The sequence below is a fragment of the Prionailurus viverrinus genome, chromosome X, assembly GCF_022837055.1.
Source record: "Prionailurus viverrinus isolate Anna chromosome X, UM_Priviv_1.0, whole genome shotgun sequence".
In the NCBI taxonomy this organism is placed as follows: domain Eukaryota; kingdom Metazoa; phylum Chordata; class Mammalia; order Carnivora; family Felidae; genus Prionailurus; species Prionailurus viverrinus.
The window spans coordinates 80604223-80619740 of record NC_062579.1 but is presented as its reverse complement, the minus strand read 5'-3'; the positions used below and the strand labels follow the sequence as shown (position 1 = coordinate 80619740).

At 36.3% G+C, this 15518-nt stretch overlaps 1 protein-coding gene across 2 annotated transcripts in view; it reads right to left on the bottom strand.

Annotated features, from left to right (window-relative positions):
• Positions 1-9628: 9628 nt before the first annotated feature.
• Positions 9629-15518, bottom strand: part of DNAAF6 (dynein axonemal assembly factor 6) — a 36515-nt gene continuing 30625 nt past the window's right edge. For both annotated transcript variants that reach the window (XM_047844420.1, XM_047844421.1), the window contains exon 7: positions 9629-9891. In XM_047844420.1, the coding sequence (XP_047700376.1) occupies positions 9762-9891 (130 nt within the window). In that variant the 3' untranslated portion in view covers positions 9629-9761. The remainder of the gene's footprint in view (positions 9892-15518) is intronic.

The window sequence follows — 15518 nt, the reverse complement described above, 5'->3', positions numbered from 1 at the left end:
TTGGGATACAGCAAAAGCAGTTCTAAGAGTGAAGTATATAGCAATACAGGACTACCTCAAAAAGCAAGGAAAATCTCAAATAAACAACCTAAGCTTACACCTAAAAGAGCTAGAAAAAGAACAACAAACAAAACCTAAAACCAGTAGAAGGAAGGAAATAATAAAGATTAGAGCAGAAATAAATGACATAGAAACTAGAAAAACAATAGAACAGGTCAATGAAACCAGGAGATGGTTCTTTTAAAAAAAATAATAAAATTGATAAACTTCTAGTGAGATTTATCAAGAGCAAAAAAGACAAAGGACTCAAATAAATAAAATCACAAAGGGGAGAGAAGAAATAACCAACACTATGGAAATGAAAATAATTATAAAAGAATATTAGGGGGGCGCCTGGGTGGCGCAGTCGGTTAAGCGTCCGACTTCAGCCAGGTCACGATCTCGCGGTCTGTGAGTTCAAGCCCCGCGTCAGGCTCTGGGCTGATGGCTCAGAGCCTGGAGCCTGTTTCCGATTCTGTGTCTCCCTCTCTCTCTGCCCCTCCCCCGTTCATGCTCTGTCTCTCTCTGTCCCAAAAATAAATAAACGTTGAAAAAAAAATTTAAAAAAAAGAATATTAGGAAAAACTATATGCCAAAAAATTGAACAACCTAGAAGAAATGGATAAATTCCTACAAACATATAACCTATCAAAACTGAAATGGGAATAGAAAATTTGAACATACTGATAACTAGCAAAGAAATTGAATCAGTAATCAAAACTCCCAACAAACGAAAGTCTGGGATCAGATGGCTTCACATGTGGATCCTACTCTCCCAAACACTTAAAGAAAAGTTAATACCTATTCTTCTCAAACGTTTCCAAAAAAATAGAAAAGGAAGGAAAACTTCCAAATTCATTCTATGAGGCCAGCATTACCCTGACCAAAACAAGATAAAGACACCACAAAAAAAGAGAACTACAGCCAATACCTCTGATTAACATAGGTGCAAAGATCCTCAACAAAATACCAGCAAATTGAGTCCAACAATACATTTTAAAAATCATTCACCACAATCAAGTGGGATTTATTCCTGAATTTCAAGGATTGTCCAATATTTGCAAATCAATCAACATGATGCCTCACATAAATAAAAGAAAGGATAAGAACCATGCGATCATTTCAGTAGATGCAGAAAAAGCATTTGACAAAGTACATCCATTCATGATAAAAACCCTCCACAAAGTAGGTTTAGAGAGAATATACCTCAACATAATAAAGCCCATATGTGAAAAACCCATAGCTAGCATCATCCTTAACAGGAAAAAACAGAGAGCTTTTTCTCTAAGGTCAGGAACATGACAAGGATATCCACTCTCATCCCTTTTCTTCCACATAATAGTGAAAGTCCTAGACACAGCAATCAAACAACAAAAAGGAATAAAGGCATCCAGATTGGTAAGGAAGAAGTAAAACTTTCAGTATTTGCAGGTGACATGATACTCTATATAGAAAACGCAAAAGACTACACCAAAGAACTGTTAGTGAAGAAATCTTGCATTTCTCTATACCAATCATGAAGCGGCTGAAAAAGAAATTAGGAATACAATCACATTTATGATTGCACCAAAAATAATAGGATACCTAGGGAATAAGCTTAAACAAAGAGGTGAAAGACCTATACTCTGAAAACTACAAACCACTGATGAAAGAAATTATAGAGAGCACAAATAAATACAAAGGTTTTCCATGCTCATGGATTGTAAAAACAAATATTGTTAAAATATCTATACTACCCAAAGCAATCTACACACTTAATGCAATCCCTACCAAAATATCAACAGCATTTTTCACAGAACTAGAACAAATAATTCTAAAATTTATATGGAATCACAGAAGACCCTGAATAACCAAAGACATCTTGAAAAAGCAAAGTAAAGCTGGAGGCATCACAATTCCGGACTTCAAGTTATATTACAAAGCCATAGTAATCAAAACAGTATGGTACTGGCAGAAAAATAGAAATATAGATCAACAGAACAGAAAAGAAAACCCAGAAATAAATCTACAACTATATGTCAATTATATTTTGACAAAGAAGGAAAGAATATCCAGTGAGAAAAAAACAGTCTCTTCAACAAATGATGTTGGGAAAACTGGACAGCTACATGCAAAAGAATGAAACTGGACCACTTTCTTATATGATACGCAAAAATAAATTCAAAATGGATAAAAGATCTAAATGTGAGACCTGAAACCATAAAAATCCTAGAAGAGAACACAGGCAGTAACTTCTCTGACAATGGCCATAGCAACTTTTTTTTAAAAATGTGTCTCCTGAGGCAAGGGAAACAATAGCAACAATAAACTTGGGACTACATCAAAATAAAAAGCTTCTGCACAGCAAAGGAAACAATCTATAAAAGTATAAGGCAATCTATGGAATGGGAAAAGATATTTGCAAATGACAGATCTGATAAAGGGTTAGTATCCAAAATATATAAAGAACTTATACAAATGAAACCAAAAAAAAAAAAAAAACAAACAAAAAACCCAGGCAATCCAATTTCAAAAATGGGTAGAAGACATGAACAGACATTTCTCCAAAGACATACAGATGGCCAATACACACTTGAAAAGATGTTCAACATCACTGATCATCAGGGAAATGCAAATCAATAATATAATAAAATATCACCTCGCACCTGTCAGAATGGCTGAAATCAGCAACACAAGAATCAACAGGTGTTGATTCAGATGTGTAGAGAAAGGAACCCTCTTGCACTGTTGATGAGAATTAAAACTGGTGCAGCCACTGTGGAAAACATTATGGAGCTTCCTCAAATAGTTAAAAATAGAACTACCGTATGATTCAGCCATTGCATTACTGGGTATTTATGCAAAGAATACAAGAACACTAATTCCAAAGGATAATGCACCCCTATGTTTATAGCAGCATTATCTACAATATCCAAATTAAGGATGAATGGATAAATAAAATGTGGTGTCTACACACACACACACACACACACACACACACACACATGCACACTGGAATATTACTCAGCCATAAAAAATGAAACCTTACCATTTGCAGCAACATAGATAGAGCTAGAGAATATTATGCTAAGTTAAATAAGTCAGTCAGAGAAAGACAAATACCATATGATTTCATTCATATGTGGAACTTAAGAAACAAAACAAACAAGCAAAGGGAAAAACAGAGAGAGAGACAAAGAAACAGACTTAACTATAGAGGACAAACTGATGGTTACCAGAGGTGAGGTGGAAGATGGGTGGGTAAAATAGGTGATGGGGATTAAGAAGTTGACTTGTCATGAGCACAGGGTGATGGAATTGTTGAATCACTATATCGTATACCTGAAACTCATGTAATACTGTATGTTAACTAACTGAAATTAAAATAAAAACTTTGAAAAAAACCCACAGGGACAGGAGATGAGGTCTTTGGCCCAATGGTACCATCATAAAGTTCCCCTTGAAGGGCTGTACTCTCTGTAAATGTTTGAGTGGAAAAAAATCTTCATCTTTAACAGAGGGAAACAACAAGGAAATTTATCTGTCTCTATCTGGGTCCGAGATGGAAGAAAAAAAAATCTGAGAACTAAAGCACAGGCTTGGAACTCACATGGTTTTAGGTTGTAATTTATACCATCTGCTTTACCAGGAACATTTACCCTGATGCTCTTGGTGGAAGTAAAGGTAGAACTGATTTGAATGGATGGTCCCACAACACAGACCACAGAAGTTTCACAGAATTTTTTAAAAAACCCATTAAGGAAGACACTGCAATAAGAAACTACAAGAATAAATGATCTAACACAAGTGAGGTTCAGTGGACATGAACATCAGCAAGTTTGGAATCCTAAGAGCCACGGAGCAGGCTGGGAGGGGGGATGGAATTTGAGAAAATTGCCCAGTATGAAGAACAAATAGAGATGGAAAATATGATGGAGAGGCAAAATGACATGGAGGATAGAATGAAGGGTGAAACATTAATCTAAGAGGCTCTCCAGAAGAAAAATAGAATTGGAGAAAGGCAACATTCAAGGGGATAATGGCTGAGGATTTTCCCAGGATTGATAAAAGATTTAAGGAGCACAAGTACCAAATAAAATAAATAAAGTTAAATTTCTATCCAGACATGTTATAGTCAAATTGCAGAACACCAAAAACAAAGAGAAAAACTTTGAAAACTACACGAGAAAAAAGATTACATCCAAACGAGATAGACAGCCAACTTTGAAATTACAAAATATAAGCCAGAATACAGGTAAATGACATCTTCGAAGTTCTGAGGGAGAATATCTGTCAACTTAGATTTCTAAACCCAGCTAAATTATTTTTTAAAAGATTTTATTTTTAAGTAACCTCTACACCCAACATGGGCCTCGAACTCACAACCCCATGATGAAGAGTCATATGTTCTACCAACTGAGCCAGCCAGGCACCCCCTTCCCCAGCTAAATTATTATTCAAGAGTGACAGCAGTAAAAACATTTCCAAAAATGAACTGAGAGGATCAAGAATTCACAAACCCTTGTTGAAAGAAATACTGAAATATTTACTTCAAAAAGGAAACACTGATGTGGAAAAGAGAATGGTGAGCCAGATATTGGTAAACATGTGGATAGCTCTAAATAAGCATTGGTTGTAAAAAAAAAAATGAGGATGATGAATAATTTGGGCTATAAAAACAAAGTTGGAGGGGTGCCCAGGTGGCTGCACTGAGAGTGCAGAGCCTGCTTGGGATTCTCTCTTTCCCCTTTCTCTCTGCTCCCCACCCCCTCTCAAAATAAATAAATAAATGATTAAAAAATAAAAATTAAAAAAAGCAAAGTTGGAGAGGTATGGTTTTGTTAAAATTGTATAAGTCCTTGAAATGTTTTAAGGGAGGGCAGAGCTTTGAGACGGTTTAGACATTTTAAGTAAAAGGAAAAGAAAGAACCAAAATGTATAACTTCCAAACCTGTAGGAGATAAAAAAGAATAAAAAAATTTTTGACTAATGGGAAAAAAGTCATGAAAGAAGGAAAAAAAAGTGTAGAAAAAAAGCAGAATAAGAAAAATCCCATGAAAAGGGGATATAAATAAATCCACATATATCGTTAGTAAATATAAACGTGGTTGGAGTAAAACTTGTGAGTGTAAAGACAGAATATTGTTTGCATTTAAATATCCAAAATGTAGCTACATTCTTTTCATAAAAGTCACCTAAAACATAAGGGCATAAAAAATGATGGAAAAAGACAAACCAAGCAAATACTAACCAAAATTGATGTAGGTATGTTAAAGTTAAATATAGAAACATACAAAACATATAATGCATACAAAACATACAAAGTGACATATTATTAAGGATAAACTGTCATAGTATATTGATAATAGAAAGAATTCACCAGGAAGATGTAACAGTTCTATATCTCTCTGCACCTAAATATATTGCCTCAAAATACATAAGGCAAAACTTGACTGAATTACGAGCAGATACCAACAAATCTATCATAGGACGAAAATTTTAATATACCTCTCCATGTTGATAGAGAAATCAGACCAAAAGTTAATAAGAATGTAGATTTGACCAGCCGATTAAAAAAAAACTTTGGGGTGCCTGAGTGGCTTAATCTGTTAAGCACCGGACTTCAGCTCAGGTCACGATCTTGTGGTTTGTGAGTTCAAGCTCTGTGTCGGGCTCTGTGCTGACAGCTCAGAGCCTGGAGCCTGCTTTGGATTCTGCGTCTCCCTCTCTCTCTGCCCCTCTCCCTAATCACGCTCTGTGTCTCTCTCTCACTCAAAAATCAACATTAACAAAAACTTCAATTGATGCATATAAAATTCTATACCCAATATTTACCAAATACTCATTCTTTAAAAATATACATAGATTGGGGCACCTGGGTGGCTTAGTTGGTTAAGTGTCCAGCTCTTTATTTCAGCTTAGGTCATGATCTCATGGTTCATGGGTTTGAGCCCCACATCTGGCTTTGCGCTGACAGCACAGAGCCTGCTTGGGATTCTCTGTCTCCCTCTATCTCTCTCTCTGCTTCTCCCTTGCTTGCGCACTCTCTCTCTCTCTCAAAAATAAACATTTAAAAATTTTTTTAAAAAGCACACATAGATCTCTTATCACACTGCAATAAAATTAGAATTCCAAGAAACAAAAATTAAAAAAAGAATTTACTTGGAAATTAAAAGAAAGTAAGTTATAAAACCAGTTTGTGCAATATTATCCCATTTAGGGAAAAATAATATCTATGTTACACATTGAAAAAAAATGTCAAAAAGAGACACTAAAAATGGTAAAGGTGGTTATTCATGGTTTGTTAGCTTACAGGTGATTTTTAGCTTTGCTTTTTAAAATTTTTATTTATTTATTTTTAATTTTTTTATGCGCTTATTTATTTATTTAGAGACAGTGAGCACAAGTGGGGTAGGGACAGAGAGACAGGGAGAGAGAATTCCAAGCAGGCTCTGCTCTGTCAGAACAGTGCCGGACACAGGGCTTGAATTCTTGAACCATGAGATCATGACCTGAGAGATCAAGAGTTGGTCACTTAACCAACTGAGCCACCCAGGCCCCCCAGCTTTGCTTTATTTTTAAATAGCTTTTCTGTGTTGTTAAATTTTCCTGTTTGGAACATGTAAGCATATACATAGTTTTTCTAATTAGAAAAAAAAATCAACAATGAATTGTACTTAGGGTAATGTGTAGAATAATAACTTGGCTGGCTATTGCAATAGCATCATAGCCAATCTCATTTTCATTGTGGCCTAATACAGTCTCTTTCCCAAAGCACTGAGAATAAAATCCAGTTTCCTAACCTCGGCCTGCAAGGTTCTACATGACATTGCTCCAGCCTACATTTCCAACCTTACTTCCAGTCACTCCCCAGATTCACCCTACTCCAACCACACCAGCTTTCATTTCCTTGAACTTTCCAAGTTCTTTCCATTTGGGTCTTCACATTTGCTACCCTTTGTACCTGGAAGCCATGCTGCTCTCCGTACCCCAATATTGTCTTTGCCTGGCTAAGTCCTAAGTATTCTTCATGTTTTGGCTAGAACCTTAAGGAAGCCTTTTCTTCTCTCACTCCCCAGACTTAAGTTTGGTTTCTCTGATAGGTATTTTCAAAGCACCCATTCCAGGGGCACCTGGGTGGCTCAGTTAGTTGAGTGTCTGACTTCGGCTCAGGTCATGATCTCAAGGTTCATGAGTTTGAGCCCTGCATTGGGCTCTGTACTGACAGCTTGGAGCCTGGAGCCTGCTTCGGATTCTGTGCCTCCCTCTCTCTCTGCCCCTCCTCTGCTCATGCTTGCTCTCTCTCTTTCTCTCTCTCAAAAATAAACATTAAAAAAATTTTTTAAAAAGCACCCATTCTTTTCTTTCATACCAATAAAAAGAAACTTGAAAATACATGTTTATGTGTTTACTTGGTTATTGTTCATCTGCCTTGATAAACTCTGTAAGGACAGGGACCCCATCTGGTTTGTTCATTGTTGTATCTCCAGCACCTGATATAGTGCCAGGAACTTGGTAAGCGCTTAGTGAATATTTGTTGAAAGAATGCATAAATGAGTGAATGAATGAATGATTGAATCCTCACAAGTGGTGCTACTGGAGATTATGGAACCAAAAAATGAAGCAAAGAAGTTCATAAAGGAGAAGACTAATGATATGCCACAACTGTGGTTTTAAATTCCAGTTCTCCTGGTTATGGCTAAGATTCATTGAAAAATGCTGACAAAGCGGTGCCTGGGTGGCTCATTCAGTTGAGTGTCTGCCTTTGGCTCAGGTCATGATCTTGCAGTTCATGAGTTTGAGCCCCACATCAGGCTCACTGCCATCAGTGCAGAAACTGTAGGCGCTGAGCCCACTTAGGATTCTCTGTCTCCTTCTCTGCCTACCCCTCCCCCACTGTGTTCTTTCTTTCCCTCTCCCTCTCTCTCAGAAATAAGGAAACATTAAAAAAAAGAAAAAATGCTGACAAGATGAATTTCTTTTTTGTCTTCTTATTCTACATTTGCTTTACTGGACTATTCCCCTTTAAAGGAAGAAAGTCCTGGGAATTAGCTTAAAAACAAAACAACAATGACAACAAAGTTGTTACTTCTGAGGCCAAGGACAGTGAAGTAGGATGATGTGCAGATGGGTATAAATTACTGGATCGCATTTCATTGTCTTGAAGCTCTGTTTCATTACATAATTGATACAGTACCACAAAACCAAAGCCCAATTCAAGTTGGCCTGGATATGCTCTATCTTCTCTTCCAGGGACAACTTGTGCACATTCAGTCAGCTTGAATAATAATGGTCTTTGTAATTAAGGCCAGTACATAGGAAAAAGAGATACATTTTCCACTGACTCACTGTTGCTCTCTAGAGAAGAAAAATATTGGTTACTGCTTAGGCTTGCCCCAGAGTTTACACCGTAGGGTGTAATCTTAAATTTTTAAAATACAGCCTTGAAAAAAGATGCTGAGGAAGCAAAGTAGGACACTTTTTTTGTTCTTGTAACATCATGGACTTAAATTCACAGACACTAGTTCCTTTTAGTTAATCCCACCCTCAATTCTTGCCCCCCACAGAAGAATGTCATGGTGGTGATTTCAATGGTGAATTCTCTACAAGAGCTCAATGTTTTAACACAACTATTTTTGCCAAAATCTCAGTCTTTTCCTTCTATTAGATCTAGTTACAAACTAGAGGCTTGGTAGTTATCTACATACGTAAGTCTGGAAAATATCTGCTTATTTAGTTCCTTAATAGTTCACTTAGATAAGATAAACATCTTTCAATTTTTCATCTCTTCTCAAAATTTCACTCCCAGTTAACTCCACAGTTCTACAGTGATGTGTGAGGCCTAGTTACATGAGCTTTAAAATAAGATTTATTCATAAATAATTCTGAAATAAACTTCAGCAATACAGTCCAGAAGGGGCAGGGGGCATTGACATAACTCATAAAAATAGGTATGCCCAATTATGAATAAAGATAAGAAATGAAAGAGAACAGGTTTTGTAAATGCACCACACTTTTCTTTATATTCCTTTTAAATGTCAAGGATTTCAATACTAAATATACACACAGTAGTCCAAAAGGTATTGTTAGTAATTATTAGTGCACAAAAGGAAGAAGATTTTTAACCTAACCAGATCCAGACACTGAAAGCAGGACTGAGGAAGCTAAATAACACTGTGTGTTCTGAAGTATTTCTTATTCAAGTAAAACATGTTGTTTAGGATGGCGTACCAAACTATTTATAATCCTTTGTTATTTGTACATCCCACGATTGTGAGAACCTAACCAGAGAATACTGTAAATCATTTGATCAAATCAATGAGAAGGCAGCCAAATAAACTTTTCTGGCATAATAATGGCCAATTGCAATGGAACTGATTGTATCATAGTATAATTAATTGGCTTAAGTTCTTCAGACTACTGAAATAAGTGGACCAACCATTTCATGGTCATATTTCAGTTTGAATTGACCATGCAGTAATCTAATTGGTTAACCTGCAAATTCTATCCAGCTTTCACCAAAAAAATGGAATAGCTTATGAATATAAGAAAACAGTGTTTCCCACCAGAGTAATAGGAATGACGGTAAATGACCAGGAACTCACTAGAATTGAATTTAGACCCTTTATGAATTATGTCAGAATAATAAAAAAGATAGGAGACATTTGCCAATTTTTCAAAGGTTTTTTTAAAAATTTTTTAGCAGTGCTGTTTTACCATGTTTCCTTCTTGTTCATGAAGCTTCAGAAGAAGTTAATGAAATCCAAGTCTCTTTTCATTGTTAGGGCGACTTCAAGAGTCTCAGTCTCCAGGATATAGAAAGCTTTGGCACTGTTGCATTCCACAGGGTGGGGAAGGGTTATCAACAGCTTCCTAAAAATCAAAACAAAATAAGACAAGATAAAAAACCTAGAATCAACTTCCTAAAGTAATATCAAGAAGATATCACTTTTATTTTATTTTATTTTATTTTTAATATGAAATTTATTGTCAAATTGGTTTCCATACAACACCCAACGCTCATCCCAACCAGTGCCCTCCTCAATGCCCATCTCTCCTCCCCCCCCCCCCCCGCCGCCCCATCAACCCTCAGTTTATTCTCAGTTTTTAAGAGTCTCTTATGGTTTGCCTCCTTCCTTCTTGGTAACTTTTTTCCCCCCGTCCCCTCCCCCATGGTCTTCTGTTAAGTTTCTCAGGATCCACATAAGAGTGAAACCATATGGTATCTGTCTTTGTATGACTTATTTCACTTAGCATAATACTCTCCAGTTCCATCCACATTGCTACAAAAGGCCATATTTCATTCTTTCTCATTGCCAAGTAGTATTCCATCAAGTATATAAACCACAACTTCTTTATCCATTCGTCAGTTGATGGACATTTAGGCTCTTTCCATAATTTGGCTATTGTTGAAAGTGCTGCTATAAACATTGGGGTACAAGTGCCCCTATGCATCAGCACTCTTGTATCCCTTGGGTAAATTCCTAGCAGTCCTATTTCTGGGTCCTAGGGTAGATATATTTTTAATTTTTTGAGGAACCTCCACACTGTTTTCCACAGTGGATATACTCGTTTGCATTCCCACCAACAGTGCAAGAGGGTTCCCGTTTCTCCACATCCTCGCCAGCATCTATAGTCTCCTGATTTGTTCATTTTAGCCACTCTGACTGGCGTGAGGTGATATTTCAGTGTGGTTTTGATCGCACTTTTAATAAGATAACGGGAAGCAATATATACCATCAAAAGGTTAGGAACCAAAAAAAACCAATATTTAGACACTGTAAGTACGAGTTCAAAAATATGCCAAATTAACACACATAATATATCAGCCTTTTTGGCCTTAAAAATACAAGCAGGGGTTTTGATACCCCCACTCTTTTTTCAAGATTGACCTCATTTTGCATTATATAAACATACTCTCGGACTTGATTTATAGGCAGAGGAGCAGAGCCATTGCAACTCTAAGTTGGTTGGATAGATATGTTGCCAGCCATGCTTATGTGTACATGGAATGTGACTAACTGATACAAATCTGAAAATTGGAATAGTTCTATAAAAATTCTGCTGATGCAACCTCAGGCTGAGTCTCTACTACATGTATAGTTATTGAAATTCAGGCCTGGAATGATTTTAATACTAGATCAATGAAAGTGCTTCTCTGTGCTTGCTTCTGGTTCTTTCTACTATACATTGACAAAAATCCCTGTGAGAGATTGCTGGGTTTATTTTGCAGTTGTGGGGCTCCGTTGCTAGATAGCTGTATGCTTTAGCTGCATTGCTGGGCTGAGCCATCCATAATTCTGTCATAGTGGTATGAATCTGAATTATGCATGGGGTCGGCACATGCTGGTCATCTGAAGAAAATTAAATGCATGAAGCACTTGTTACCTCACATTCTCCATAAAGAAGCCTTCAGTATCTCTATAAAAAGTGGACAGAAAAGCTCTTTTAAAAGGTATAGGATCCACGTTTGTAAAGGAATCTGGTATTTTTTAGGGGTACTTATTGAATCCTTGTATAAAGAACTAGTATTTGAAAACAAACTCTTGAAAACCGATTGCCTCCTCACTCATTTGCAAGACCTAAGTTTAGGAAACTGGGCTCATTAAAAGTATTTATCACACATGTTTGTGTGATCACATTTCTCTAGAAGAGAAATTTCCTGTTACTCTTGTTCTATTCCAGATACTTGTAGTAGGAAAAACATCTCTCTCCACCAGAAGTAATGATATCATGATGTATTTATTTCAAATTTAAAACAATTTTAATGTGTGTTTATTTTTCAGAGAGAGAGACAGAGTGTGAGAGGGAGAGGGGCAGAGAAAGAGAGAGACACAGAATCCGAAGCAGGCTCCAGGCTCTAAGCTGTCAGCACAGAGCCCAACGTGGGGCTTGAACTTACGAACTTTGAGATCCCGACCTGAGTCCAAGTTGGGCACTTAACCAACTGAGCTACCCAGGTGCCCCTCATGATGTATTTTAATATATCATGTAATATTTGGCATCTCAAAAAAAATGGGTGCAAAAAGTGTTTAGAGTCCATCTTTTTAAAGTTGTTTACAATATAGTTTGAGCTGGAGTTAGATTTGCTTTATACCTTATTCTACAAATGATAATATATTCACTTTAAAAATAAAGCAAAGCTCAGTGGTGGTAGCTTCATTGCACTAAAAGACAACTATAAATCAGCTGAAGAAGGAGTTCCAGTGATAATGTGCACTTCTCTGTCCAGAGAGAAATAAATTCAGCAGAGACAGTGGCCATTGGAATGATCCATCTATGCCTGCATTCCTGGCTAGTCCTTAGTAGTATGGCTTCAAATACTAAAATTTTGAACAGAAACTGTGCAACTTATTTAGGCTCTTAGGAGAAGGGAAGTATTTTTGTTTAGTCTGTTTTACTGCCTAATATCTGGATTGAGATTTATATATAAACAAAATAAAATTCTACAAATACTTATCCATGTACAATTCATTGAAGGACAGGACTATATCTTATCTTCATGTCCCCCCAGTTGTAGCAGGAGACTTGATGAATGTTTGTTGAGTGAATACATAAATGAATGAAAAGCAAAATAACATTTGAGTACCCAGAACACATTAGTACTATCAAATATGAATAAACATTTAAACTCAATCCCTCTGCCTTTACATTGATAGTATACTTGCTTTTTTTTTTTAATTTTTTTTTTATTTATTTTTGGGACAGAGAGAGACAGAGCATGAACAGGGGAGGGGCAGAGAGAGAGGGAGACACAGAATCGGAAACAGGTTCCAGGCTCCGAGCCATCAGCCCAGAGCCATCAGCCCAGAGCCATCAGCCCAGAGCCCGACACGGGGCTCGAACCCATGGACCGCGAGATCGTGACCTGGCTGAAGTCGGACGCTTAACCAACTGCGCCACCCAGGCGCCCCAATAGTATACTTGCTTTTAAGAAGCTACAGTTTAGGCACTGATCAAATGTTTATCCAGTGTTACTTTTCATTAGAAATTGTTTAAAAGTGAATGATAATATATGAAAGTAAAGACAAAAGAATTATCTATACAGTGAACTCTAGAGACTTACATCCTTACATTTATATTAGCAAAGTCAAGTTGATGTTCCTTGCAAGAGATTTAAATACAAGACAACCTTGTTCTGTGCATATTCACATAATGTAGTTTTTATTTTATGTAGTTAATAAATGATTTTATCTCTGGGTTAGTTAACAAGAGACTTTTAATGATAGAGAAAAAACTAAGGGTTGATGGAAGGAGGTGGGTGGGAGATTAGCTAGATGGGTGATGGGGACTAAGGGGGGCCCTTGTTGTGATGAGCACTGGGTGTTGTATGTAAGTGATGAAATCACTGAATTCTACTCCTGAGATCAATATTGCACTGTATATTAACTAACAAAATTTAAATTAAAAAATAAATATTTGGGTTTAAAAAACATGACTTTTTAAACGTTTTCTATTGGAGACATAACTATTTTCAAAGAAAGTGAAGAAATAGCTACTGAGCTGACATTCAGTATTTCAATTTGAAAACATCTTTTGAGTTTGAGTATCAGTCAATTCTCAATCAGTCTGAATTAAAGGAGCACAGCAAAGATGAGAATAAAACAGCATTCAACCAAAAATTAATTCATACTTGTCTTTACAATATGTTTTTACTATCACATTCAAGGAATTCATTTATGATATTCTTAGAATACACTTCAAAAAATAGTGAAACCTCATATGAAGATAAAAGTCCTTGGGAAATTATCCAATTTCCCCTATCTTTCCTCCTTTCTGTCTACTCCATGTTGGGAATCAACGTGCAAAAACAATGATTTTTTAAAAAATAAAGAAGTTAAGACATTGCTTTATTTCTTTTGGTTGTATAATTCTAAAAATCTGGGTTTTATTGATAGTTCTAATGCAATTGACTGTCATTTGACTGATCTTACCAGTCAATTCAGTTAAAATAGATTCACGTGTTCTGCCTTATAGATTCATGAACAGGAGGTTTTCTCTTCTCTCTCTAGGGGTGAGTAAACATAGTGTGATATGCTGTCAAAGTTAGAAACTAAAGAAAGTATATGTGAATACCAATAACCTCAAAAACAAGTCACATTTCCAATAACACAATTTCAGATAATAGCTTGGCTCCAAAGAATGTGCAAGTGTTAAGGAAAAATGACAAAAACGATAACAGCCTATCTTCAGTCTTCTATCATAATTAATGATTTTTTTCTTAAGAGACAGCACCTCTCTGCACTATTTAATATATAAGAACATTATGATCCCAAAACTCTAGTGTAGTCTACATTCTACATGGACAAGTATCTCTGTGTGAGTCTTTCATTTGGTGGGCTCTGATAGATATCTGGAGTGGCAGCATAGCAGCTGCCTTAAGATTGATGGAGAACTGCTAGGAGAATGGAAATTAACTCCACGGTGTGTAGATATGTATGTGTTTTTAACAAGCGCACCAATATCATGGAAGATTAACTGTTAATTTAAGCAACTTTCCTTGCAGAGGTTGTGTGGAAGAATAAAAGCATATATAATAAGAATGAAAAAATTACACTGCTCCTCGAAGTAAATCGTAGGAATAGTGGATTAAATTTTTATAACAGGAGGCAATTTTCATGAGAATATAGTTTTGAAATTACATAAGAAATGAGAAAGTACTTGATATATATCCATGGGTAGATCATTTTGGGTTAAATGCATCTACTATAGAAATCAAGGTTAAGCTATGTATGTACATTGGGTCGTTTATACATAGAAGTCTTTTGTATGAGGGATCTACTTTTTATTTTTTTGAAACCCTAAGATCAACAGGGGAAGATTATTGATACTGATAATGGAAGAAAGAAAATGTGCCAGCAGCTGACTGCTTACCACACCCAGTTTGAAACGCTCGTGAATAACAGAGAAAGAGCCACTGCAGTCAACCAAAGTGTGCTTACTAGCATACATTCAGATTAAAAGTGAAACAAGCAAGGAGATATTTAGATATTTTATCTATCACACACCGGGTTCCATTGATTTCCTCTTTATGGACTTGTTTTTGAGAGACGGGACTGATTTGTCCAGGTTTCAGATAAACATTTGTATCAGAATCTTACTGTATGTGTTGCATTTTGGAAACATAATTTGAACCTGTGTAATAAGAAGACTATTTTGAAAATATCAAAATGTTTAATTATATTATGCCATTATTACCTGTATTCTTTTTAAATGTATCTATACTACTTGAGAAGCTAGTGATAAATTTGTTAGAATTTAAAAAATTTTTTTAATGTTTATTTATTTTTGAGAGAGAGAGAGAGACAGAGTATAAGCTGGAGAGGGGCAGAGAGACAGGGAGACAAAATCCATAGCAGGCTCCAGGCTCTGAGCTGTCAGCACAGAGCCCGATGTGGGGCTCAAACTCACCAGCTGTGAGATCATGACCTGAGCCAGACATCCAGCCAACTGGGCCACCCAGGCACCCCAATTTGTTAGAATTTTTGCTTTAAGGAATT